The 27750-nt window shown below is 41.5% G+C and overlaps 2 protein-coding genes across 3 annotated transcripts; both read right to left on the bottom strand.

Moving 5' to 3' along the window:
* Positions 1 to 1679: 1679 nt before the first annotated feature.
* Positions 1680 to 14969, bottom strand: sytl2b (synaptotagmin-like 2b). Of its 2 annotated transcripts, XM_061827964.1 has the most exons (12): positions 13820 to 14969; positions 10692 to 10805; positions 10554 to 10598; positions 10384 to 10475; positions 10211 to 10294; positions 7643 to 7812; positions 6423 to 6525; positions 6100 to 6261; positions 4436 to 4520; positions 3340 to 3436; positions 3059 to 3264; positions 1680 to 2821 (listed from the first exon to the last, which is right to left on the bottom strand). In XM_061827964.1, exons 1-12 carry the CDS (start codon positions 14967 to 14969, stop codon positions 2673 to 2675), a joined length of 2457 nt encoding a protein of 818 aa, XP_061683948.1. In that variant the 3' UTR covers positions 1680 to 2672. The 2 variants fall into 2 exon arrangements, with proteins under 2 accessions (XP_061683948.1, XP_061683949.1); XM_061827965.1 differs by lacking the exon at positions 10211 to 10294.
* A 104-nt stretch (positions 14970 to 15073) lies between these two features.
* LOC133505078 (synaptotagmin-like protein 2) lies at positions 15074 to 26229 on the bottom strand. The gene is made up of 9 exons (XM_061827966.1): positions 26069 to 26229; positions 23405 to 23558; positions 20868 to 21019; positions 20455 to 20560; positions 17502 to 17550; positions 17331 to 17400; positions 16874 to 17261; positions 15949 to 16115; positions 15074 to 15831 (listed from the first exon to the last, which is right to left on the bottom strand). The coding sequence occupies exons 2-9, from the start codon at positions 23503 to 23505 to the stop codon at positions 15074 to 15076; spliced, it is 1791 nt and encodes a 596-aa protein (XP_061683950.1). The 5' UTR covers positions 23506 to 23558; positions 26069 to 26229.
* Between the last annotated feature and the right edge of the window lie 1521 nt (positions 26230 to 27750).

Raw genomic sequence — 27750 nt, forward strand, 5'->3', positions numbered from 1 at the left:
TCAGATATAGATGAACTAACCATGCTGTAATATTCTAGATTCTTTCAATTGATTCTTTTGACAAATGCTTGGAATTTAACCTGTGCAAACTTTTAAGTCCCTCCAAAGTGAAAATAAAAGTCGTCCAAATTTGATACTCAATAGCCATTCCAAAAATGCACCAGCTTGGATGCACCAAAAAAAACAAAAATGCTTCTGGGTGTTAAGTGTAAATAAGAACCAGGCGGCCAGGTACCACATTGGGCCACCAAGATGTACTAAAGTACTGTGTTCTACAATATCACTTAATGATACTTTTCATATGTACCTGTGGTTTTGAAAGAAAAGCACATACAGACTGTCGTTGAAATATACATCTGTGAATGCATGTTAACAGCCTCTTAAAAATTCACAATTTTTCTCTTCTTCCATGACAATCGCACCATGTTTTTGTGGACTGTCAGCCCATGCGAGGTCCTCAATGTGTCCGGCAAAGAGTTGACGCGATGGTCCAATGGTTCATCCGCGTCCTGTTACATCGCTTGGTGTCGTCAGACCTAAGTAACTCATAATTGCACCGCTCAACCGCTAATGCCAACCGAGGCGTTTAAGTTTTTATATAGTGGGGACTGGGGGAGTGGGGGACTGACACCAAAGTTCATCGCTATGCCCCCTCTCAAAAAAATTGGGAAAAAATGAATGAATGGTATTGCTCTTCAATCAGTCTTCTAATGTCTTCAAATATATTCAGAAACAAATATGAACTCACTTTACAGGGTCTTAAATGCAGTAGTTTTATTTTAACCAGTGCAAACAGGGTTTGGGTGGTCATAAAAGAGCAACAATAATAAGTGTAGTTAAGAGGGGAGAATAACGTATTCGCGCCCCCACCTCAACTTGGTGATCAGTGTTCTGGGTTGGACGTAATACCCGTGCCCCCCACGTGCGTGCGTGAGGAGGGAAGTCCCACAAAAGTTGAGTGTCAAATGTTGCTCTTTTATATTTCTTGGAGATTTACCCTATTCTGTTTTTTTTTTTTTTTTTTTTTTTTATAAATAGAATTCCTTGTTAACAAGCACTTTATTTGAAATGCAAACTTTATTTAAAATGGGAGTTTGGGGGGAAAAAAATTGTCTGACTTTGCAGTTCAGAGTGGAAATCAATAAAAATTGTTGCGATACTACGGAAGTGACCTTCACATGTTATTCTTTGCGGGTTGACACGGTAATAAAATAGCCAACGTAGGCACAAAATAGTGTGATTGTATTTTTTTTTGTTTGTTTGTCACAGTGTTTTATTTAAGTGCATCACATGACAAGCATGCAGACAACATTCAACAATAGAAGTAAAAATACTGCAGCTAAAATTATGTCGTGAAAAAGAAAGATTGCGGACTATTTGAGTAAATAACATTTGCAGAATTTAGAGTTTACTCTTGAATATATTAAAGCAATGATATGTAGTGAGGTTATCATGAGCTTGGGCTTGTAAACAGGGCCATAGCCAGGGTCAAATATTAACCAAAATCCAGAAGGGTAAAGTACAGTATACTTTATCTTTTCAACATCATGATTAAACGTTTTTTCTTCTTTAATTGTGCATAACAGTAAACTTTTGAAAATCCCCCTGAGTAATATGCAACTTGTGTTTATCTTCCAGAATGTAGAAGTAATGTACAACTTTTGGTTTTTCAAAAAAAAGTAACGTTACATTTTTTTCCAAGTTAATCTAAGGCACAACTTTTGTTTTTTGTTTTTTTTTACCTAATGCCTAGCTTTTAGTTTTTCTACATGATTGATTATAGAGTATAACTCTAAAACAATGTTATGTAAAGTATAACTTTTGTGTATTTAAAAAGTAATATACAGTTGCGTTTCCATCCATCCCTTTTCCAAACTACTTTTGGCCGCTAAGGCCACGGGCATGTTTTGGGGGTAAGGGAGGAAAACTGGAGTACCCGGAGAAAACCCACACAGGTTACGGGGAGAACATGCAAACTCCAAACAGGCGGAGCCGGGATTTGAACCCCGATCCTCAGAACACTGAGGCCAACGCCCTAACCAGTTGTGTCACCGTGCCGCCTGTATTACATTTACTTTTCCATAATTATTCTAATTAACATATAGCTTTTATTGATGTATTTTTAATACTTGAACTAACATCTTTTTTTTAGGACACAAAAATGTGGTTCTCCAGTTTGGGTTAATGTACTTCTTGCAGAAGGAAGCCTCCGAAGTCTTTGTAACTATTCTAAAATTGGAATACAACTTTTATGCCGAGGAGCGTTAGGTCCACGTTTGTCTGTCATGTTTGCCCTTAGGCCGCTGCGCAATGCGGAACCGCATCATCCTCTGGCTACGACCTCGCTTGTAAAAAAGCCAGATAAATGTTGCTGATGTGAAAGTTGCTGGTTTTAATGAGCGTGCACGAGATGAAAGCTGCAGTAACAGAAAGGCGACGATGACACTTTCATTCATCAAATGTACTAATGGGCCTTTTAGAACTTTCTGTCAGTAGTGAATGACTTTAACACGTCCAAATTTATTTTTTTTAATTTGTTCTCTTTGTTCATCTTCGGCCCGTTGAAAAAAAACGACTTCTTAGCCTGACATCAAGAAGTCTCCACGGCTTTTGGCACGTGGATTTCCAAATGTTATTTTTGAAAGCGGAATAACAAAATCATGTACTTGCACTCATTTGAAAGCCGTTTTGGCGGAGCTCAACATGCGCAAGGGCAGGATGCCCTCCACCCATTCGTTAGGCGACGCCATCATGCGCTCCCACAGCGCCACCTCGTCGGGGGTGGAGTCCATCCAGTCCACTGCCGACCCGTAACTTTTCCCTGAAGAGAAGCAAAGAAAGAGTTTGCCTCGAGCACGATTACGTGTGGTCACTACACAATGTCGAGCTCCTTGTGCAGTATTACTGATGATTTTATATCATGTGTTCACACACACAAAAAAATGCTTCTGTGCCAATCAACGTCTCCTCGATCTGCAGCTGAGTAATTTCATATTCTGTCTCAAGACTAAAGCGTAATGCCAGCCTGTCACTGCAATATCATGTTCAAGTCCAGTACCCGTTCCAGCTCCGAGCCTGAGTCCGCCCAGCAGGGTGCTGGCTAGCTTGTCCTGGTCCCAGACGGTGAGCTCCACGCAGGCTTCGGGGAGGTCAACCTCCCTGATGCCGTCGTACACCATGGTGTGGTTAAACACAGGTTCGGCCGTCCTCTTCAGCACCCGAGTCTTCTGACGACTCTTGCGGCTGGTGTCGGGCAGCACGAAGCTGGAACAGACACGAGAAAGACGTCAGCGCGTCGATGGCATCTGCGCTACCGGCTTCCCTCAGTGCCGCGCGTACCATTTGACGTAAGGGTCGATGGTGGCTCTGATTAAGGGCAGGCTCTTGCATTCTTTCACCCAAATGTGAATCTCTCCAGTGGTGGGAGCTTCCTTAGCTAAACCAATAAAGGGAAACGTTCAAATATATTATATTTGAAGCACTTTGAGGAGGGTCGGCAGATGATTCAATTTCACTCATTTTCGTGAACCTCCATTCCAGACCCTCCTGATAGGGATTAACATTCATAAAAATCACATAAAAACATTCCCCCAATTAGATGCTTGAAACACATTTCACCCCATTCAAATACAGAATTTAAACTCTTTGTAAACACGTTTGAAGAGACAAAACATTGCAAGTATAGAATGTATAGAAAATACTGTCAGTGAATGGAGGCCTTTAAGATGCGGGGCCTCGTGGGGTGGCGGACAGTCTGCGCGAGTGTCTCGGCATGAGCTGTGGCGGAAAGCAGCTACAGCACGAGTGTGTTCATTGTGTCGGTCTTTTGACTGTTCTCCCGGCATACGATAAGAAATAGCGCGATGGTGTCTGCCATTTTCCTTTCCCACATGCGAGAGCATGACAGTAAATGTATTGTGAAACTTTTTCCAAAACAAACCACAGTTGTTCATAATATAGCAAGCATATGAATAGTGATATCACGGGAAACTCTAATTTGACCAATGATCATCATTTCTTTTGTTGTGGCAGCTTCCATCGCTTTCCCACTGAAATGCACTTTTAACACGAACAAAGTAGCTACAGACGTAAATAGGCTAGAATACAGTGGTGTGAAAAGTGTTCGTTCATTTCCTGATTTCTCTTTTTTTTTTTGCAGATTTTTTGTTTGTCACACTTAAATATTAAATGTTGGAGGGGTTCTTTTTAGCATGCACCATCGAGACCCTATTGAAATAATCGGGTTAAGGTCAGAGTTTACTAGGCCACTCCAAAGTTTTCATTTTGTTTTCTGCAGGCATTCAGATGTGGTCTTCCTGGTGTGTTTGGGATCATTGTCCTGTTGCAAAACCCAAGTTGGTTCCAGCTTGAGGACATGAACAGTGTAACGTCACTGCATTTTGAGAATATGGAAAAACTTTGAAATTAAAAATACCTTCACTGTGGACGACCTTAGGCAGGAAACGTACAGCCAGTCTCATCTTTCCTTGCCCACTTGAGGGCGCCACAGTTGCTATTGTCTAAAGTAAAGGACAAAACAAACAAGACACTGGAAGATTCCTTTCAAACTCATTGAAGCCATATTGCAATATTTTAGTTGGTTCCATTTTCAAAGTTTTTGGCCTGATCAGAAGGTATGAGAACCAGAAAAGAGATTTGGGTAAACTCCAGGTTACCAGCAGCGGTGTGTGAAAACTGCATGCTTCTTTTTAAACGAGTTGAGTTACTTGGAGGCAGCACGGTGGAACAGCTGTAAAGCACTGACCACACAGTTCTGAGGACTGGGGTTAAAATCCCGGCCCAGCATGGATGAAGTTTCCATGTTCTCCCCATGCCTCCATGGGTTTTCTCAGGGCACCTTTCCCCCCATAACCCCAAAACATGCACTAATCTCAGACTCTAAATTGCCCCTAGGAGTGATTGGGAGTGCGACTGTTGTCTCTCTCCATGTGCCCTGCGATTGGCTGGCAACCAGTTCAGGATGTACCCCGCCTCCTGTCCACTGACAGCTGAGATAGGATCCAGCACGTCTGTGACTTTTGTGAGGATAAGCATCTCAGAAAATGGAAGGATGGATAAATTTATGAATGGGAATAAAAAAATTGGCCTCTTCACCAAAATATAATCCCAATTTGATTTTATAAGAACATGCATTGGAAAAAGTTTTTCCCTATTTGGCCCCTCAGTGGCTCAAATATGGAGACAAATTCCTTGTGTGTTGTAACATACTTGGCCATTAAAGCTGATTCTGACATTTATTTTTATTAGAAAGACAAGCTTTGTGACTAAATTTGATTTGTAGTGACCACATTCTTCAACAACCAGTCGACTGGAAATAGAAATAATCCATTCCATAGTGAAACTCCCACTGTCATCAACTCTTAATTGACTGTACAGACTACGATCGAAGTAATTGACTAACTTGAAATTTTGCTAAAGTGTAAAAAAAAAAAAAAAACAGGTTATAACTGTGCAAGCTTTCAAAATGATCTTAACTTTAATGACAAGTCACCGATGCTGACAAGTGGGTAAAGATAAATGACAGCAGCTTCTTCCTGTGAGGCCAGCATCTTTACATTCAGTCTGCTCATCCATCATCTTCTATTATTCTTATATTGGCCGTCATTTACAGGACAGCCAGGACAGAGGGACATGTAGCATTGTCATACGTTCCACTTTCCATAGTTGTGATCACGCCTGTATTGTTTGCCATAAATTCTGCGGTGGCATCACAAAAAGTATGCGCAAAAAAACCCACCTAATTATTTCACCTCGATACATGTTTGAAAAGAAATAGCTCTAAACGATGAAGGACAAATGTATTGACCCTAAAAGTTACCGTAATTCCCGTCCTACAGAGCGCACCTGGTGATAAGCCTCACCCAGTATATTTGTAAAGAAAAAACCATTTGGTACATACAAACGCCATAGCTGTGTAAAAGCCGCAAGTGCCCACATTGAAACCTACATTGAAACAGGAGATATTTACAAAGACGATACACAGAGAGTTTAATGCTAACGCTAGCGCCGCGCTAGCCAGGCCAGTTAAAAAAAAACATGCCGGTCATCACTGAGACACGACAGTAAAGTCTGTCCTACCCTGGGTTTCAGGGCTAGGTCGTTCATGCGGGTGCGGTCAAAGTTCCAGCTGGAGAGGTCCACATCCACTTCCCCCAAGAAGTTGTTCCGGCTAAACGTGTCATGATGCCACACTGACAGGACCAGCGTCTGCGTCCTGAGATGTTCTATGCTCACGCGATACTGAAAAACAAGTGGACGCATTTAAATAATAACAACAGCGAGGACAACGATAAGAAAAATAATCAGCATCATCATGTTCATTCATTCATTCATCTACTAACATTGTGTGTGTAAATATTAAATGTGCGAACATGTGAAATGTGCAACTTGAGTACACTTACCCTGAGAATCTCATTAAAAGTTGGATTAAGTGTCTTCTTCTTCACTGATGTTTTTTTCTTCCCCAGGCGAATTTTGTCAGGAAGAAGGTAGCTTTTGACATAGCTGGTAAAAGGACACACACAAAATGAGTTATGGAATACAATTCTTCAACACATGCACAACAAGAGCTCAAACTGTAATTTTTGTATGTTTCATTTTGAGTTTTTTTACATGTATTTTTGCATCTGTATCTTTCATCTAGAGTCCATCCCTACATATTTGGGGGGGGGGGGGGGATGCTTAAAAGGTCAGGTGGCTAGAATATATCCCGGAAAACAAAGCTTCCTAGCTACCTTACCGCACACTGCAATGGTAGAAATGGATAAAGCAATTATGATTAAGACATTCGCAATTGTGCCGGATAACGACTGATACAAACGAAGACTCACAAATTCTTCTCTACCTCTGAGTGAGGTGTGAAATATGCCCAAACTGAAGTGTGCCACGAGGCACCATTTTACCCACGGCCAACACCCGCTGAGCTCAACAAAATAACAGGAAAACTGAAATAATGAAAAACAGACCATGCTATATTTTCATAAATGAGTACTTAACACTTGAGCTCTCAGTCTTTGCAGGTTATCAGCAATTATGTTCAGACATCCATAATTAATTTGGAGACAAATCTCTGAATTCACTTGATAAGATTTTTAAAATAAATTCATCCACATCTGGTGCCAGGCTTCAATTTCTTCAACATTAGTTAAACCAATGTCGTCAAAGAATAGAAACTGCTCAGGATTCCATTTCCATTTTCCAATTTGGTTGCTGATGTAATAATACGCATGATACCGTTGGCAAATGGGTTCATAATACTGCCCCATGACGTTGCACATGAAAGATAAAAGTATTTCTTTAATCATCTTCCACCAATTTAATGCAACAATCAATTTTATTTGAAACCTGGCCTGAGCGCAAAACTTAATTAGCTATAATTTGACTGGATGAAAGGCCCAAGCAAATGCGATTAAGTCTGGAATGCTGGCGATGTTTTTGATATATCACAAAACCACTCGTGAAAATGTGTTTGTGGTTGGGACTACAGAAATAAACTTTTCTACAGTCATATAGAAACAGTACAAAGTGCTAAAACTACAAAGCAAACGCTCTCACCAGCAGGCCTTAGGGTTTCATGCTGCCGAGATAGTTTGTTTTACTCGTAGCGCTTTGCAGTACTCACGGGTCCGAGCGGCCTTTCTTGGGGTCGACCGCCGCCAAGTCTCGGCATTGGGCTACGAAGATGTGGAACTCCCTGAGCTTTTGAACATAGTTGATGGAGAACTGGATGCTCCCCTGGACCTCGACACTGTCGAAGTCACCACTGTACATGGTCAAAACGCTCCCGCTCAGCTGAAAGCCAATGACCACAAGTGAGTCAGCTCTCGGTGTATTCAATGTATGTCAAGGGAAAGGGAAAAACGAAAGCCATACAACACTTGAATTCCTTTGAAAGAGTGTTTATGTGCTACTGTTTTGGTTAACAAAACACATCAGATGGACTCAGCGGGTTACTCTTCACATGGAGGTTCATGTGTGAACAATAGCAAGGCAGAGATGGAGTTGTGTAGCTCCATGAAAGATGGACACTCATGTGGAAACACACTGATCCATCAGAAGAATGGTTTACACTGAAAAAAATAAGTATTTGAACACCCGGCTATATTGCAAGATCTCCCACTTTGAAATCATAGAGGGGTCTGAAATTTTCATCATGGCTGCATGTCCACTGTGAGAGAAATAATCTAAAAAGAAAAATCCAGAAATCATAATGTATGATTTTTTAAAAGAGTTATTTGTGTGATACAGCTGCGAATAAGTATTTGAACACCTGAGAAAACCAATGTTGATATTTGGTACAGTAGCCTTTATTTGGAATTACAGAGGTCAAATGTTTCATGTAGTTGTTCACCAGGTTTTCACACACTGCAGGAGGGATTTTGGCCTACTCCTCCACACAGATCTTCTCTAGATCACATAGGTTTTTGGGCTGTTGCTGAGAAACATGGAGTTTCAGCTCCCTCCAAAGATTCTCTCTTGGGATTAGGTCTGGAGACAGGCTAGGCCACACCAGAACCTTGATGTGCTTCTTACGGAGTGACTCCTTGGTTTTCCTGGCTGTGTGCTTCGGGTCATTGTCATGGTGAAAGACCCAACCACGACCCAGCTTCAGTGCTCTGACTGAGGGAAAGAGGTTGTTCCCCAAAATCTCACAATAAATGGCCACGGTCATCCTCTCCTTAATACAGTGCAGTCGTCCTGTCCCATGTGCAGAAAAACACCCTCAAAGCATGATGCTACCAACCCCATGCTTCACAGTAGGGATGGTGTTCTTGGGATGGAACTCATCATTCGTCTTCCTCCAAACACGGTTAGTGGAATTATGACCAAAAAGTTCAATTTTGGTCTCATCTGACCACAAAACTTTCTCCCATGATTCCTCTGTATCATCCAAATGGTCATTGGCATACTTAAGACCGACCTTGACATGAGCTGGTTTAAGCAGGGGAACCTTCCGTGCCATGCATGATTTCAAACCATGATGTCTTGGTGTATTACCAACAGTCACCTGGAAACGGTGCTCCCAGCTCTTTTCAGGTCATTCACCAAGTCCTGTCGTGTAGTCCCGGGGTGATTCCTCACCTTTATAAGAATCATTGAGACCCCACGAGGTGATAACTTGCATGGGGCTCCACTCCGATTGAGATTGACCATCATGTTTAGCTTCTCCCATTTTCTAATGATTGCTCCAAGTGGACCTTTTTTCACCAAGCTTCTTGGCAATTTCTGCGTAGCCCTTTCCAGTCGTGTGGAGTTGTACAATTTTGTCTCTGGCGTCTTTGGACATTTCTTTGGTCTTGGCCATGTTACAACTTTGAGTCTTACTGATTGTATGTGGTGGACATGTGTCTTTATGCAGCAAACGACCTCACACAGGTGCATCTGATTCAGGATCATACATGGAGTGGAGGTGGACTTTTAAAGGTGGACTAACAGGTCTTTGAGAGTCAGAATTGTAGCTGATAGAGAGGTGTTCAAATACTTATTTGCAGCGCAATCACACACTATCACACAAATAAATTGTTAAAAAAAAATTGAGTTCTGGATTTTTCGTTTTAGATTATCTCTCTCACAGTGGACATGCACCTACGATGAAAATTTCAGACCCCTCCATGATTTCTAAGCAGGAGAACTTGCAATATAGCAGGGTGTTCAAATACTTATTTTCTTCAGGTATGTTCTGCACTGCTGCTGTTTTGGTCAGCAAATTAATTCAAACAAGCTCAGCAGTTAATGCTTCCATGCCGTGTGTGAACTATGGTATAAAGTCTACGAACTGACATAATCAGTGAACTAGCTGGAATTTAGGGGCATTCTACGTGGAATTCATTAGTGGTGTCGCTCCCTGGAAAGGAAAGTGGATTTTGTGAAGCAACCACGAGTCTACTGGAATACTAATCACTGTTCAAGGATTACATAACTCGGCTTTAATCCTTTGCATGGACCTCCTTTATAACATTAAGCGAGTCTCAAACCTTTAATTCATGTACGACTGTAGGTTTCAGTGCTGCTGTTTTGGAATCTTGAATTGAAACGAGCTCTTTAATGTCCATGTGTTGATTGAGCTGATGAACTGAGAGCATTAAAGTTGCACCTTGTTTTTGTTTTCTTTCAAGGTATGTTGTGTTAGAAACAAGAAGTTAGTATAAGCGGTTTGTGCAGCAGCAGTGAGTGAGTGAGTGAGACGTACAGGTGAGACAGAGGCCAAGTTAGAGGACGAGTCCATCATGTATATCCCATGTTGAAAAATGTCCTCGTAAATGTGGCTGTCATCCTGAAACATACCAGGTGCATCATGCACGGGGGAATCGTGCGCGCGGGGTTTTGCAGAGCAAGCTGGATGCCGAAAAGTACAGCTTTTACCTCCTTCTGCAAGAATAAGGGGACAGACTTGCTCATCTTCTTCAGGTGGTCCCGGTCCAAAAATAAGCGCGAAGAAGGACACGTCAGAGGGCCTGTGACAGAAGAAGTACGAGGTGAGTACATTAAAGCCGAAATATTTACAGTGACATGACTTCAAATTGTTACCGCACTGGTTTGCCGCAGGTCGGTCTTGAACTCTTGTCCTTTCTCTTGTCCTATCAGAGAAGATGAAGTCATGCGTGTGTATGTAAAGGGAAAAAAGAACATCTAACGGGGATGATGATGACGATGGTGATGATGATGCTCACTTGGTGAGGAAGACCCTCCCAGGTCCTCCATACTTTTAGCCAGACCTTTGGGCCGGGCTTCTGCTCGCTGCAGTGCTTTCCTCACAGGATTCTCCTCGTCATCGTCACTTTTGGCTGATAATGAAGAAAAGGGGGCCGCTAAGTCATTACAAGAAGCACTCATTTAAAAGGCAATATAGAGCTCGTGCACCTACGTCACCGAAATCACATGACCGGCCATATTGACGGTCGAGCAAAGCATTGTTCAATGCTAAGTCGTTTGGAGACGACACGAAAATACGTCTCCCAGAGTTTTGTCTCCTATTGTTAAACATTTACAAGGTGATAATCAACGAATGTACGTGGAAAAATGAGAGACAGTTGGCTAAGAGGACCCATATTTAATGCCGAAGTTGATGTTCGGCGATAAGAAAGTGGACTGTTAACATGCTTCCGCTTGTCTTGGACAACTGGCTCTACACATGGATCGGTTGAGTAAATTGTCGCGATTTACACGGAAGAGTTTGAAAGTGTATAAAAGTCTGGACGCATACAAATACTTCCTTGCTGGATCTGTTCTCAATCAAGAATAAATCCCACATAGTGATGGAGCCGCTCAGATTTTTTCAATCCAAGTACGAATATTTAAATCAATGACCGACCGATTTTACACAATCTCGCATTCATTAACTATGATTGGAAAAAAAAAAGACGAGTTGGCTCCTCCATACACGCCGCGTGTTGCGGCCAAACATTAAACTTCGATAAACCTCTCCGTGGCAGACTTTTTTTTTTTTTTTAAATATGAAATTTTCTCAAATGAGTCCAATGCGTATTTAAAAAAAGAAAATAAACCGCTGGGATAGGCTTCAGCCCCCGTACACAGAAGCGTGTTGCAGCCACATGTTAACCTACGTAAACATCTCTGTGACCAACGATCTATTTTCTTTTTTTAAATACGCATTGGACTCATTTGAGAACAATAAGTAAGTTTCTTTCGGCTTGTCCCGTTAGGGGTTGCCACAGTGTAACATCTCAGATGAACGCTCATATTTGTTTGGCACAGTTTTTACGCCGGATGCCCTTCCTGACGCAACCCCTCTTAGGAAGTAGAGGCCCCAGTGAGATACAAACTCACAACCACTGGTTTACCAAACCAATGCTCTAACCACTGAACTATGGGGCCTCTTCATTTGAGAACAATGCATATTAGAAAAAGAAACAAAAACTCTGTTGGGGAGAGGTTTACCGAGGTTTTTTTTTTTTAACGCATTGTTCTCAAATGAGCGAACTTGGCATTACAAATACTTCTTGGGAATTATTTGAGATTGAGAAAAATAATTCCTACCTGAAATGATGTGATCGCTACACAGTCGTGTGTATTTGGTTGGGCACCATCCATCACGTTTAATTGCCGAAATCCAGCGATCTTTTCTGGTCTTTTCAGATGGTATTCCATAGAATGATCTCTTTGAATATCTGTCTCGTCTTTTGTAACAACCAACAGCTCAACAAGTCTCGGGCATTGTGAATGTTCTACTCCTGTTCAATGTCCCCCCACACTGTCAAGCAGCTCTTTTTGACAGGCAATATGGCGCCGTGAAAATGGTGACGTCATGTGCACAAGCTCCATCGGCCGAGCTTGAGTAAAATTAGCTTAGTCTACCGCCTGCTTTCTAGTTTGCAATGAGCCTTTTTTACAACAGTCATTTTGACATAGGTGAAGAGTATGCGTACAGCGATCAGGATGATGCTTATGGAACAGAAATGAAGACATTCTATTTTGGTCAGAAAACAGATGAAGGTGCAGATACTTAGACAGTTTCAGTGTATCAAAATAGGCAGTGCACCCCCAAATCGTAATGATGCTGTCAGAAGATCTTCCATGAACCAGGAACTAAAAAATAAGACTAAATTATGAAGATCTGCATCGTGTAAATGTCGTGCTGTGGAGGGGACTCAGCTCAGTCATGTAAAATTAGGCAATTGGAAATATGCTCATGCTGTCATAACAGTCGAAAGAAAGAACAAGATTGTTAACGTTATTGGTGTGCCTGAAGAACCTTCCCAGCCCACAAGCCAAACATGGGCCAAGGACTGCAATTATTGACAAAAGACTAACCTCAGCAAACAAAGGTAGCACAAACACGGACACAAACTCGCGGATACAGTAAAGTGTCCTCTGTTTCTTGAACAAATGTTTCACAAAAGATCTTTGCTGCTTCATTTCGTCCAACCTTAAGACAATGTCATCTCTATTTGTCGCTATTTATGTTTTGGTCAATTCAAACAGAAAAAAAAGTGCCAAATATGATTTAACTTGACATTTCCTTGCTTTGAAAATTTATTTTATAGGTTGTAGAAGTACAGTGGAACGTCGGATGATCTGATCACAAATTGAATACCGTCGAAGTCTCAGTCCACAAATGGGGATGTTCATGAACCAAAATAACCTTTCCAATTCAATCCCGCCCCGGCCTGTGTGGAATTTGCATACATGTACTGCCTCTGTGCCTGCAGGGATTTTCTCCAGGTACTCCGGTTTCCTCCCGCATCTCAAAGACTCTAAATTGACTGTAGCAGTGAATGTGAGTATGAATGGTTGTTTGTATTATCTATGCCCTGCAATTGACTGGAGATCAGTTCACTGTTCCCGTCTCTTGCACAGAGTCAGCTATGATAGGATCCAGCACACCCACGACCCTACTGAGGATAAGCCAAACTGAAGATTTATGAATGAATGAATGAGTTTCAGTAGTTTTTCTCTGTTTTACTACAGTTTTTTTGTGAAAAACACAGCTTCAAATTATGCGCACTTCTATCTCTGTCCATCCAACGATTACATTCAAATTCTCGATAAAAATATTGTGAGCAATATTATATGCTCACAACATTGTCCACTGGATAGCTCATAGTGCGGGACCCAAGCCGGTTCTTCTGTCAGTAATCACTGACAATGGCTGGCTAAAGCTGGTTCTGTTCCACTCAGTGATGGTGTGAATGTGAATAGTGGTTTGTCTCGATTTCTGGCCTTGACTTGCCACCAATCTGAGCTTGTCCGAAGTCAGCTGGGATAGGCTTCATATCTCATCGACAAACGTGAATATTGGATAAGCAGTATAAAAAATGGATGGATAAACGGTACTTACTGTTCGATAACAAAGTGTTCCTTGAGTTAGACCTGGATTCTGATGTACTATCTACAGTTGACTCAGGATCAGCATCTGTACTGTTGGAATTTGTCCACACGTGACGCAGACCTATCGTGGTGCTCTTCTTAAAGACTCGGTCTTCTGAATCCGTGGGGGTGCTGGTCCTTACAGGTCTGCTAAGCTCCTCAGAAGCCTCCTCTTCGGGGACCAGGGTGTTCAACTCATTACTCATCCCCAAGTAGTGGCTGTAGTCTCGGGGCACGAATGCCCTCGCAAGGGGGGTTTCGGTCCCTTCCGATGCTCGCCCGATGTTCTGAGAGCGATCGAGACTTTGCTTCCTGCTTTGGGAGTGGACAGGGCTGACATGGATTTTAAGACTTGGTTCTTCTGGATCAACAAGAGCAAACATACTGGTAGCACGACGCAAAGACTTGCCGCGACTGCTGGAATGGCTGAAGCTATCCTTTTTTCTCCTGAGACAACGAACTGCCTTAGGGGGAGTTGGTGGTAATCTCGTGCCTCGGTCTGTGTCTTTCAAGATCTTTTGGGGTTCTTTTGGGTCCAACTCTGGCAGGTTGTTTTCGGTTTTGTTTTCTGTTTTGAATGCAGACACAATCTCTCTATCATGAGACATTTCAACCGGAGACAACTGTGAGTCAGCCTCAGAATTACGTAACTCTAGAGGTGGTTGTGGCGTATTGACTTGTCTTTTGGGGCTTTTGAGCTTGGAGTCTGTGGTGGCTTCATCCCAGAACTCCAGCAGACTGTTAAATTGTGCTCTGCTCCCGCCAAGTGTGGGTGACATTTTATCTAATCTCTGATTCAGAGGCAGGCCAGTCAAACAGTTTCCTTCTTCTCCTTCACTGCCTGAGTTGTTGACAAAGTTCCGCAGGTCAAATTCTGATTTACTGAACTTTTTATTCAGCTTTGTACGCCGCACCGCTTTGGGTTTGCCGCCATCATACGAAGGCTTGCTTGTCTCCTGCTCCCAGAAAGATTTTAGCTGCTTGATCTTCTCTGCGGTACTTTCACGACTGGGATTGTTTTGTCTTTGAGAATTATGACTGAATCCATCTGAATTTTTTCTTTTAGGTGACTGAGCTTGGTCTTCACTAGAACTCCCAGGTATTTTGCAGATGTTCTCCATATTGTTTAAGCATGTCTTGATATCTGCAAACTCGATGCTTTGGGACAAACTGATCTTCTCTGACTCTGGACTTGGGGGATCTCTAGACTGGCTGTCTGGATGGACTAAAGAGAGCACTTTAGACTCTGACAGGTTTGCAAAGGTGACTTTGGCGCTAGGTGCTCAACAAATAATAGCTCAACGTCTGTATTTTTTCTTTCAGCTACTTGAGGATGACTAGTCAAACTATTAGGGTATGCAGAGTTTCCCAAGTAGAAACTGTCTAGCTCTTGGTCATGTTTCAGTTTAACATGCTGACTTTCATGGGTTCCAATTGCATCACAGGTTATTTTTCCATTGAATACGGGAGAGTGAACATTTGATGTCTTATCGTTTCCTTCTCTGGTCTCTGCTTTGTTTCCAGGTACCACGGGTGGAATGGTTTTGGGGTATTGGTTGCTGTTCTCCCAAACTGATTTCATTTGGGCAATCTTGTTGCTGTCACGGTCATCATTTTTCTCATTTCTTGCCACCTCACTGGCACTTCCTTCTGACTGACCAATCATCATCTCAACTGATCCCTTTTCCTGAATACTTTCTACATCTTTTTTTAAGAGCTCCTCATTATCCTGCGCTTTCAGCTCATGGTGTTTCTCTGGATTCCTTGAGACCTCCAGCCCATCTTTCCCGTTCATCCAGTCGCTACTGTCGGTGCTGCGGTTGAACCAGTCCAGCACTTTTGCGATGGAGTTTTCATCATTGCCAGTGGGACTGGAGGTCTGGTTGGTCAACTTAAAAGAGTGTTTCTGTTGGCCTCTCTTTTGTGTCTTCTGATCGGATGACTCGATAAAGTTGATATCATAAGATATTGGAGGGTCTCCACCTAGAAGTAAAAAGACATGTAGGTAGAATATGAGCTACTCAAGGAAGGTAAGGTGCTGTAGCACAGACTGAGTCTTCAGACAACCAACTGTTTTCACTGAGAGATAATTGCACTTACCTGCAGTTCTTTGCCATTCTGGCTCCATCACTGATGACATCACACTGCCGCCAATCACTGGATCATAATCCAGAATACTTCCTGCTGTTAAATGCTCTCCTGGGTTGGTATTCTCTTCGGTCATCTGTGCTGTCTCTCTGTCAAATAATATGTCACCTCCAGAAAATCTAAAAAATACATTAATACAATTATTTTTAGGATCAAATTTAAAATGAAATTTAAAAATAACATTGAGTCAAATGAAAGTTAAATTGAGGACCATCAAAAGCCTGTGCAAGTAACAGGTGGTGCTGTAACATGGTTCGAGTATCGGCCTCACAGTTCTGAGGACCGTTGTTCAAATCCTAGCCACACCTGTGTGGAATTTGGGTGTTCTCCCCGTGCCTGCGTCGGTATTCTCTGGGCACTCCAGTTTCCTCCCACATCCCAAAAAAATGCATTCATTGGACTCTAAATTGCCCCTGTTGTCTGTCTCGATCTGCCCTGCGATTGGCGGGCAATCAGTTCAGAGTGCACCCTGCTTCCTGCCCGATGACAACTGGGATAGGCTCCGGCACTCCCGGGACCCAGGTGAGGATAAGCGGTTCAGAAAATGGATGGGTTTCTTTATTTTTCCTTCACACTCTGGACTAGCAGAAGCCATCACAACCGCATTACTTTTCATGGCCATGATAACAAAATATCTACTCAGTACTGGGACTGCAGTAGAGTGATTGGGATGAGCAATGGTCAATTTAGGTGCCCCTTCTCAAAATAGGCTGAGTTTTGTGAAGCTAAAACGGTTGTCAACTATTCTCTAATTCATGATCCTTTAAGTATTTTTAGAACCGCATTCCACAGACAGGTTATGAAGACAAACGGGACTTGCTTCAAATTGTGACAAAAACTGTCTCCTTGAAAGATGTTCTCCAAGGTTTCCACTCACTTGTCTGCTATCATGGAAGATGCCTGTCTGTCTCCCTCTAGACTGGAATGTGATAATTTCCGAGAGTCATCATGCAGGAGCTGCTGGGGAATCTCTGAAGAAGCAGAATGATGGGCCAACACCGCTGCTTCACTCTTGGATCGGTTGGAGCTTCCACTCGAGCACTGATGACGGCTCTGTCTTAGGTCAGGGGCGACCCCAGCCAAGACCGCTTGAGGCTCCATGTCTACACTACTGCCGTCCGACAGGGTGGGGGTCTGCCTTGAGATAAATGTCCTCTTTTTAGGGATGGGCCTGACACTTGCAGAAGAGCCTTCAGATGCCATGGAGGTCCCTGATGTTTGACTGCTTCCGCCCGGTTGCTGATACTTCAAGGGATATGTTGGCTCTAAAGAGGGGAAATGGCATTTTTGAAACATTGCATTCAGATTGATTTAACAGATTACTTTTTGGTCACCTGTCTCAGAGTGCTTTTCAGATGGCTCAACAATAATGAGGGAAGCCCGATTAAAAGGGTTGTGTCTTGGCTGGAAGGAAGACAAACAGCAGCAATAACAAGAAAATTACTGTTAAAAACATGCTCAGTTAGGAAGAAAAATATTGATTTTTCCACAGCAAACATGCCTACCATTCTTGGAGAATGCACTGCTGATGGGAGATCTTCATTCTTTACGTAACTACAGGGAAAATATAATAAATTTATGAAATATAAAAGGCGGTATCGTGGCGCAGCTGTAAAGCATTGGCTTCACAGTTCTGAGGACCCAGGTTCAATCACGGCCTTCCCAGTGTGGAGTTTGGATGTTCTCCCCATCCCTGCAACGGTTTTGTCCGGGCACTCTGGTTTCCCCTCACATCCCAAAAACATGCAACATAAATTGGACACTCTAAATTGCCCCTAGGTGTGATTGTGAGTGTGGCTGTTTGTCAGGATGTGCCCTGCATTTGGCTGGCAACCAGTTCAGGGTTTACCCCGCCTCTTCCTATAAGCAGCTAAGAAAATGGATGGATGGATGAAATATAAACAATTTTAAAGGGGACATATGACAAAAAAAATCACATTTGTTTAAATAGTTGGGTGTCTGGAGTACCTGTCCACCAATCAAGTGTGAAAGTAGATCTTTAGTTATGTGCCTGTTTCTGTTTCTCAAAATGTGTCCGTTAGCTAAATCTGTCCGACTGGAACAGCGGAGCTCATTTTCATAACAAGCATCCGGGTTTCTCCACCAGAAGCATAATCAGCTACGGTGGGTGAAGATTCGGAGTTACTTTCAAGTGACAACCAGAGTGATGAAAAAAATGCTGAATACATCAAAGTTGTTCAAATTTAAAAAGAAAACCTTTCACAATATGTGTTACCAACTTCAAAAAAACAGAAGAAATCACATATAGTTGACTGTTCACAGCCTTTTCCTTAAAACTCAATACTAAGCTCATGCGCATTGTGTTTCCTCAGATCATCCTTGAGATGTTTCCACATCTTAACTCGAGTCCACCTCAGGTAAATTCAGTTGATTGGACACAAGTTGGAAAGGCACACATTTGTCTATATAACGTTGCGTCATTGAAAGTGCGTGTTAGAGCACAGACTACGCAGGAAGTCAGATGAATTGTCTGTAGACCTCTGAAAAAGGATTTTCTGGAGGCCCACATCTGTAAAAGGGTACGATTTTTCCCTCCACCTTTTACTTTAATGGACCCACCAAATATTATGACTACAAAAGGTCTCAAAGCTTCCATCATCCGTAAATGGAGATTTGTTAGGTTCCTCCCCATCGCTAAAGTCGTCATCACAGCTTTTCATGTGAGCCTGCTCAAGCCTCCTTGGGTGTCCCTGTAGGTCCCACCTCCCAGGCCTCCTGTTCTTGGTCAGGGGTGAGGCGGCTGTTGTCTTCTCGCCATTTGGGGAGGGCTACGGTCCTGAGGAGTGTTCTTGGATCCTGTCTAGGTTTATCATCGACCCCATGCTCATTAGAGACTCCCCTGATGTTCCGGGGGGGATTGTCATGGGCGTGTCATGCCTCGTACACACCTCCTCCTGTGAGTTGCCGCCCACCTGTGCTCGTTACTCCATGCATATATACCCCATGTCTCATTCTCTTTGTTGCCAGTTCGTTGCACCTTGTCGCCACATTCCAGCGTTCCTCGTTCCTGGTCCTTGACTCATTGTAGGCTAGACCCTGCCTTGTTTTTCGACCTTGACTTTTGCCTCACGATTTGGACACTGTTGCCTTTTTTGGATTGCCTGCCTGTGTACAGACCTCTGCCTGCTCTTAAATCTTCCTCTCGAACTGCACCTTCTCTCTCGAGTCACGTATTTGGGTCCTATCCCGTGTTCTGCCCTTGAAAAATTTAGACACTGAACAAACAAGAAATTAACACAACATCAGAAAACATCTCATTCCCTTTCATGGCAGTCCAAGTGTCAAAAATAGGCTTTGTCACAGCAGCCATTGCTTATTCAGAAGCGATGACGCAGAGAGCTCTATTGAGTTAAACACTTTGCTTAACACGCACAACACACAGGACTACGGGGACTCAAGCACCAATCCAGGCTACTGGTCTCGAAGAAAGTCACATAGTTCCTGCTGGCACCGCCTTTGTTTGCACGTGTCAAGTCACAAGACGCACACATACACACACTGACACACACTTATGCACACATTTACACAGCCAGGTACTGTGGGAGAGAAGCTTCAAGCGGAGTTCAAATTTTCTCAAGGGGGGGGTGTGGGGGGGGGGTGACTTTCGTCCAGAACGGAATGTCTTTTCTATGTAATGCAGAGTGCTGCCGATCAAGGAACATTTGCCTAAGCCGGTCATGACCATATGAAGGAACGTTAGGTATACATTGCAATAACAAAAACAGTAAAATAATGCAATATCATAGCCACAAAAGTAGCAATATAGTATAGTATAGTACAGTATCATATAGTATAGTAATAAAATAGTAATATAACAAAAATAACCAAAAGGCATATCTTTCAAGAACAAGTCTAAATAGTATGAGATTTTTTTTCTTTTAACTTACAAGACAGAGAAAATAGTGATGTCACCAAGTAGTAGTAGTTTCATTTACCATAAGTACTTGTGTATATAAAAAATTAACATGTCAAAAGGACAACATATTTTTATAGAAAAAATATTAATGTAAGGGAAAAAAGTTATAATGTTATGAATTTGGTCCACCCATCCACTCATTTTCTGAGCTGCTTTCATTCACTTTTTCTACTGAATTCCATTTTACTTCAATAGCCTTCAAATTTGTTGTCATAATATTGCAAGATTATTTTCACATCCAGTATTTCAGTTTTTTTTCTGGTAACTTTTTTTTCTCATCATATTTTCACTTCCTCCTTGCAAATGCGTTTCCTTAGAAAAATACTGCATTATTCTCATAGTACTACAAGCTAATTTTCCAAATTTTGGGACTTAATTCTTGTTACATTTCTTTTTCTCCCGCCTTTCAGCCTGGCCCTGAGATGTGTGATAAATTCTACCTAGCAACAAAAAAAAAAAACCCACGACAGAATTACGTATTGTCACACATTTACTGTAAAGCCAAAGAAGAGGAAGTGTACTTTGGATCCCGTGCCATGTCCAAACATCTGGCAGGTTTCTGTGGAGCCTCCATGCCGGACCGCGGACTGCTGGCTGCTTTTGGCGTTCTGGCTCCAATAGATTCTTCTGGAACAGGAAGCAAACATATGAAATCCCTGTCAGGGGATATGTGCACTTGTCCTTTTCACCTTGGCGTTGTTTTCCTCCTCATCAGGCAATGCAAGCCCAAAGTTTTTGTCATCTTTTTCACTTCAGCTCAGTGGTCGTCATTTACAATACCTTCTGTCACCCAGAAGTATTGCTATCATTTACAACAACTGTTATAAAAACATCAGTGCTATGCGCCTCTTCTTTCTCTCTCTCTCTCTCTCTCTCTCTCTCTCTCTCTCTCTTTCTCTCTCTCTCTCTCTGTTCACTCACTCAGATGCTGTACCTGAAGGGCTCCTACGTTTCATGGAGGCCAGGATGATTTCGGAGCCATGGATTTTGTCAGTGTGTCTGCGAGACTTCGCCTCATAGAACCACTGGCCGGTCAGGTACTTCAACTTGGAGTCTGAACCTTGGCTCGGGATGCTCTCCAGTTTCCTGGCGGAGGAACGGGAAAAGGATATTTGCATTTTTGCAGTGTCCATTTTAAACTATATAGAACATATGAAATATAAAAAGTTGGCGTGCAGATTCTGAATTAAATAGACAAGCAGCTGATAACTTATTAACTTGGCATCTATCTGTCTATCTAAACCCATTCATCCATCCATCTTGTGGCACATGGGAAGATTTAATGCAAATAAAACACAATGTGGGGTAATTGTGTTGTTACATGGGGTTATGCTGATAAATGCATGCAAATTCCTAGTTTTAAATTCCTAGTCAGCAGGAACAACAGTACTTTTAATTTGAAGTATGACTTTATGAGATTTGCTCCAATTGATTTTTGATCTTAGTACTAGTTAGAGAACATTCCAACAATCCCTAAACGGTTTGAAAAATGTGATTATGACGATCGCATCTGCCTTTTGAAAGAGATAAGGGCCAAGGATGCTCCTCCTATGACTTAAAAAGGCCTTTGACCACGTCATCGGAGTCAAACCTACACATTGTCGCTGGTCACAGACACCAGACACTAAACCTCAAACGTGCTGAAATACGGGCTCGCCATGGAAGGTGTTTACTTCAGACGGTTTCAAAGAAATGTGCTGATTCAATCAGAACCAGCACATGATTGGTCTTGGAAAAGTGGCAAACATCTCCGTCGAGTGGAAATCAAATCAACAAAAGAGCACTGCCATCTGATGAAAAGGCCGGGCGTTATTATAGGATGTCGCCATAATCCTTTTACACGCACGCACACACTTTGAGAGAACACACTGGCCAACCGCCTCCACTTAAGCCCTGATGAAGATCATATTGTCTGCTCGCATTTTTCATGCTGGCTCTATTCAGAGGCTTTGAAGTTTGGCACTCAAACTTTGAACCCCATCGAAAATGAAGAACATTCAAACATTAGGTCCACTCGTACAGGTCCAATGTTGTATATAAAAGCTCTTAGGTTTTGGTTTCCCATCTTTTTTTTAAATTATTGCTATTTTATCCATCCATTTTCTGAGCCGCTTATCCTCACAAGGATCGCTGGGAGTGCTGGAGCCTATCCCGGCAATCTTCGTGCAGGAGTCGGGGTACACCCTGAACTGGTTGCCAGCGAATCGCAGGGTACATAGAGACTAATAGTCGCACTCACAATCACACCTAGCGGCAATTTAGAGTGTCCAATTAATGCTGTTAATGTTTTTGGGATGTGAGAGGAAACAGGACTGCCCGTAGAAAACCCACGAACGCACAAAGAGAACATGCAAAAACCACACAGGTCCGGCTGGCATTGAACCTTGGCCCCCAGAACTGTGAGGCCCCAATGTTTTACAACTGCTCCACCGTGCTGCTCCATATCGAACACTATCTTCCTAATTATTCATTCACTCATATAACTTTCCACTTACCCTAACAAGGATCGTGGCCGTGCTGGAGCCTATCCCGGCTGTCTTCGGGCAAAAGGTGGAGTACACCTTGAAATGGTCGCCAGCTAATCACAGGGCACATAGAAAAACAAACCATTCACACTCACATTCACACCTACGGGCAATTTCGAGTCTTCAATTAACCTACCAAGCATTTTTTTGGTGATATAGGAGGAAACTGGAGCGGGGCCAGATTTTGAGATTGGTCTTCAGAACTGCGAGATACCAATCACCCACCGTGCCATATCACTGTATATTTGTATTAGATATACTGGGCTGACAGCATGGTGGATAAGCTGGAAAAGTGTTGTCCTCACAATTCTGAGTACCCGGGATTGATCCCGGCCCCGCCTGCGTGGAGTTTGCAGGTTCTCCCCATGCCCGCATGGGTTTTCTCCGGGCACTCCGGGCACATCCTCCCACATCCCAAAAACATGCAACATTAATTGGACACTCTAAATTGCCCCTAGGTGTGATTGTGAGTACAGCTGTTGTCTGTCTCTATGTGCCCTGCGATCGGCTGGCAACCAGTTCAGGGTGTACCCTGCCTCCTGCCTGTTGACGGCTGGGATAGGCTCCTGTGCTCCCCGCGACCCTCCTGAGGATAAGCGGCAAAGAAAATGGCTGGATGGATATACTGAGCTTTTTCTATTGTTGTACTTTGTACGTTTATGAGAGAATGCAGCTGTACATTATGTTGTGGCCGGTCCTTTGCCCCCACCCCCTGAACCGTGACTGGCCCTTAAAGCTAATATCGCACATTCTTGTTTGTGTCAGACCGTGAGCCTGCCCCCTAGTCCCCCACCCACACTTATTCGTTTCTGCTCTGCCCACGTTCCTTCACGTCACATTCCATTCGTCTATTCCAGGCCTGTTGAACTACAGAAAAGCCGACAGGAAGGGTTCTAAAGTTAAAGCTCCTAAAATGTTGTAAAATGTCCTAAAAACGACAGTGAACCTGATTCTCCGCTCCTCGGCCAGCTTGAGTTGGGCGTCCCTCCTCAGCACGGTCATGATGATGCCTCGCTCCTCCTCGGTCAGGAAGCTCAGGTCGATCATCTCCCTCGTTGCCCCCCTCTCCCGACTAAACTGGGGGACAGATTGGGAAACACCTGTAGAAGCAAGCGGCAGCGGATTTGATTACAAACGTTGCACATTATAACATGTAAAAGCAATATATTACAAGCCTTTCCAACTGTAAGTGCCTGTAAAATGTCTTATTGGCTTCTTCATGTGTTTTTTGTTGTATTAAAAACACACACAGTTCCTTGACTGTGGTGCCTTGATGTTGGAGTTCAATGGGTTCTGTGACTATGCTTGTAATGTAAAGCATTATAATATAGATTTTATTATAGTATTTCAAATCATCTTACCCCCATTAAAATGAATGAAAAAGCCATGATACTGTTCCAGCCCCCTCCCCACGCCCCACCCCAAAAAAAAGTTTAGATTTTGGTGTCTTGTCTTCAATTCAATGGACATTGTGCTGTTCCTTCTCGTGTGAGCATCCTGGTCACTTAGAGCCAATTAGGGAACCTCTGCTTTAAGCCAAGCAATGGAAAACTTGTACATGCATGATTTTTTTTCATTTATTCCACTTATATATAGTTTTTTTTTTTTAGAAGTGTTTTTATTTTATTTCAATTTTTACATTGTATCACACTTGTATTAATTGTATTCCTACCCGTTTTATTTAAAATCCTCCGTTTTACGCTATTTCCATATTGTTTACTTTATTCCTTGTAAAGTAATTAAGTAAGTTTCTTTTGGCTTGTCTCTTTCGGGGTTGCCACAGCATGTCATCTCAGAAATAAATCGTCTATATAATTTTTTCCCAATTTATTTACATTTTTACGTGTTTTATTTATTCGAGAATTATTTACATTTAATTTATTGTATTTTTTTAGGTAATAAGGGAATATTTTTCATCATGTAACATATTGAGTCATTTATTTTGCGTATTTATCTTGAGAAACTATTAAATTTACTTGATTTCATGTGCAAACACACCAACTTAATGACATTGACTGACACATTAAAGTGTAATATGATTACTCCATTTATTTTATTGCTTCCTCTGGCACTCAATTTCTATGATGTGATTAAAATGTGAGCATTAATTTTGTATTTCATGTATTTCGAGCAGCACGAGGGGAAGACCAAGAGCATATTTCCAATTTGACCAGCAGAATATAATTAGAGAAAATAGTCAATGAGGAAGGACAAACGAGGCTTTGAAGAACTGCCAACCACTAATATCTATTTTTTGTTTTCTCTCACGATGGCTTAGAAGTGAGACCAAACTGCAGATGAACTCCAAACCCACCAAAGATTTGAACTGCAAATCAAAGTCTGACAGAATATTGTTTTTTGTATTTTTTTACCCCATGGACCATAAATGAGGAAAAATTTTAACCTTCTAAAATCCTAAAATATTACATTCCAGTCTGTGCACCAACATTCTGACACCAGAGTTTACGGTATTTTTCTCAAAATTTCTGTCTTTTCATTTCATTTTTGTTATTTTATTTTTATCCATGCCTGCTTGCAGGTGCAGCCCTGTTGGGAACTTTCACAAATATTTACACGAAGATGAATATTTTAATGAGGCATTTCAGACAGGACAATGATGAGGTGTCACAAGATACTTAGATTAAATAAAAAAAATGCAGAAAAATAAATTTGAATGAATTGAAATGTAAACTAAAAAATGAAATCAAATTGTAAAGCAGTAAGTTAAAATATGGAACTGGATTATTTGTAAGCTAAAAGTACACATCGATTGAACAAATAAAATGTAATATTCACACCATTTTTTTGGATTGTATTTTATATTTTAAAGTACTTAATACGTTTTATATAATAAAGATACATTAACATCACATTTTGTTTCTTTCTTGAAGAAATACATTCAATTTAACTTGAAAAAAACATTTCGGTGTGGGTGTGGCTGGTATATACATATATTTTATGACTATATTTAGGAAAAAAAATTCTGAAATACACTTCAGACAATCAGATGCACAATGTAATGGGATACAATATATAAATATATATTTTATAGAATATATTCCTCAATGCTACCTTTATAAAGTTAACAATATTCTGTATTTTCAAAGATTTAAAAATCAACGATATCTTTGCCGTGACATATGTTCATCAAATTTGATGAAAATAGTTAAAGTAAAATATTCTGAAATATATGTTCACCGAAGGTACATCATGTAATAAGATCCAACAGAATTGAATCTGAAATTTTGCCACTACAAAGATAGTAATCCAAAAGTCATGAATGTTTCACATTTTGAAATACAAATGCTCAAAGATTTGTGCCTCAATATTTTTAAACCACTTTCTTTCAACCACATTTAGGTATTTTTCCAAGTAAAATTTTCTAAAATGCACTACTATTCACTCACTAGACACTTAACTAGGCACACAATGTGAGATGAGATTAAATTCATAAGCTGTGCCCTAAACTCATGCCTTTGACTTTATGACTTTACATCTCCTTGTTTGGGTACTCTCTATAGGAGTACATTGCATCATACCAAGAGCTCTTTGTAATATTTTGGTTAGAAACAGCTGTGAGAGTACAGTAAACATTGATGATGTCTCCTACCTTGGCGGTCTAGTTGGTCTCTTGCATGTGAAAAAAAAAAAAAAAAAGTGTTTACCCAATCTTACGCTGCTACTGCATGGATGGAACTCAAATCTTCAGTGTGCAGCTGAGAAGAGGGGCAGGACTCACTGGAGATGGGTTGGACCAGATGCCGCCAGCCAGTCCACCTCCTCACATAACACATAAGTAGGGTTTAGAGCTGGTGACGTCACTAGACAAGAGGTGCAGATCAAATAGTATACCTGTTGTAGTAGCATCCGGGGCCTGAAGGGGTCGACAGTGTTTGCCGACAGGGCGGGCAAACGAGCCCCACCTGTTCAGCAACTTTTAAGTTACCGCTGTGAAGCTTAAACACATTTGAAAAACTAAAATTAAAAACAGTGAGATGGAAAATAGGGTGAAGGAAAGGCATTAGAAGATATAGACGATTGTGAAATGCTTATTTCTTGTTGCTATGGCTGTAAAAAAAAAAGCAAAAAAAAAACAAAACAAAAAAAAACACTTAAAAGCTGTGAAATCACTTGAACAGAATTTTTTTACATAGTTATTTTTCCCAATTTAGACTCTGTATTATTTAGAATCATTCTGAAAGTACGTTTAGGGGAAATACTGTGATCTTGGCAGTATTTAAAAAGTTCAGTAAAATTAGTGTTAATTTGTTGATTCATCATGGAAAAATACGACTACAAAATGTCTTGGCCAGATGGAACGTTGACTCAAAATTGTTTTTGTATGATAAAGTGTATATATATATTTATGAATTGTTTTAAGTCGAATTTTATTGTCAGAACTATAAAAAATAAGTAAAAGGAAAGCTTTTTTAAAGCCTAAAATGTAAGATTATAGCTATCCATCCATCCATCCATTTTCTTAGCCGCTTATCCTCACAAGGGTCACGGGGAGTGCTGAAGCCTATCCCAGCTGTCAACAGGCAGGAGGCGGGGTACACCCTGAACTGGTTGCCAGCCAATCGCAGGGTACATGGAGACTAACAGTCGCACTCACTATCACGCCAAGGGGCCATTTAGTGTGTCCAATTAATGATGTTAATGTTTTTGGGGTGTGGGAGGAAACCGGAGTGTCCGGAGGAAACCCACGCAGGTACGGAGAAAACATGCAAACTCCACACAGGCGGGGCAAGATTGAACACAGGACCTCAGATCTGAGAGGCCAACGCTTTCCCAACTGATCCACAATGCCGCCCATCTTATAGCTAAATGTTAATTTTTATTGGTGAAAAGTTCATTTTATTTTAATTCAATGGATAAAAATGAACACATCATGCCAGCATTTTAGGAGTGACTTGTGATGTATTGGAATAAAAATAGATTTCAAAACTTCAGGAATTTAACTTGCAAAAGCACCATCATTTTTAAATCGTACACAAAAAAAAAAAGTCTAAAATTTTGACAAACTCATATATACTATATTAATCCTACTGGAGAAACTCTGGACTTCCATGTTTTATGAGAATGTTTAAAAAAAAAAAAAACCCTTCATTCAGTCATGGTCAAAGGGTTCTCAATTGTTTTAGGAATACTAAACTAGAAAATATGTAATTTTTTGTTTTACAAAAATGTTTATATAACCTGTGAATAGCAATTGTCCATGTTTTCAAGCAAAAAAAAAAAAAAAAGTTTGTTCCTAGTTCTAATTAATTACCAGAAAAACTAAACTTAATC

This window comes from Syngnathoides biaculeatus, chromosome 8 (assembly GCF_019802595.1).
Source record: "Syngnathoides biaculeatus isolate LvHL_M chromosome 8, ASM1980259v1, whole genome shotgun sequence".
NCBI classification, from domain to species: Eukaryota; Metazoa; Chordata; class Actinopteri; order Syngnathiformes; family Syngnathidae; genus Syngnathoides; species Syngnathoides biaculeatus.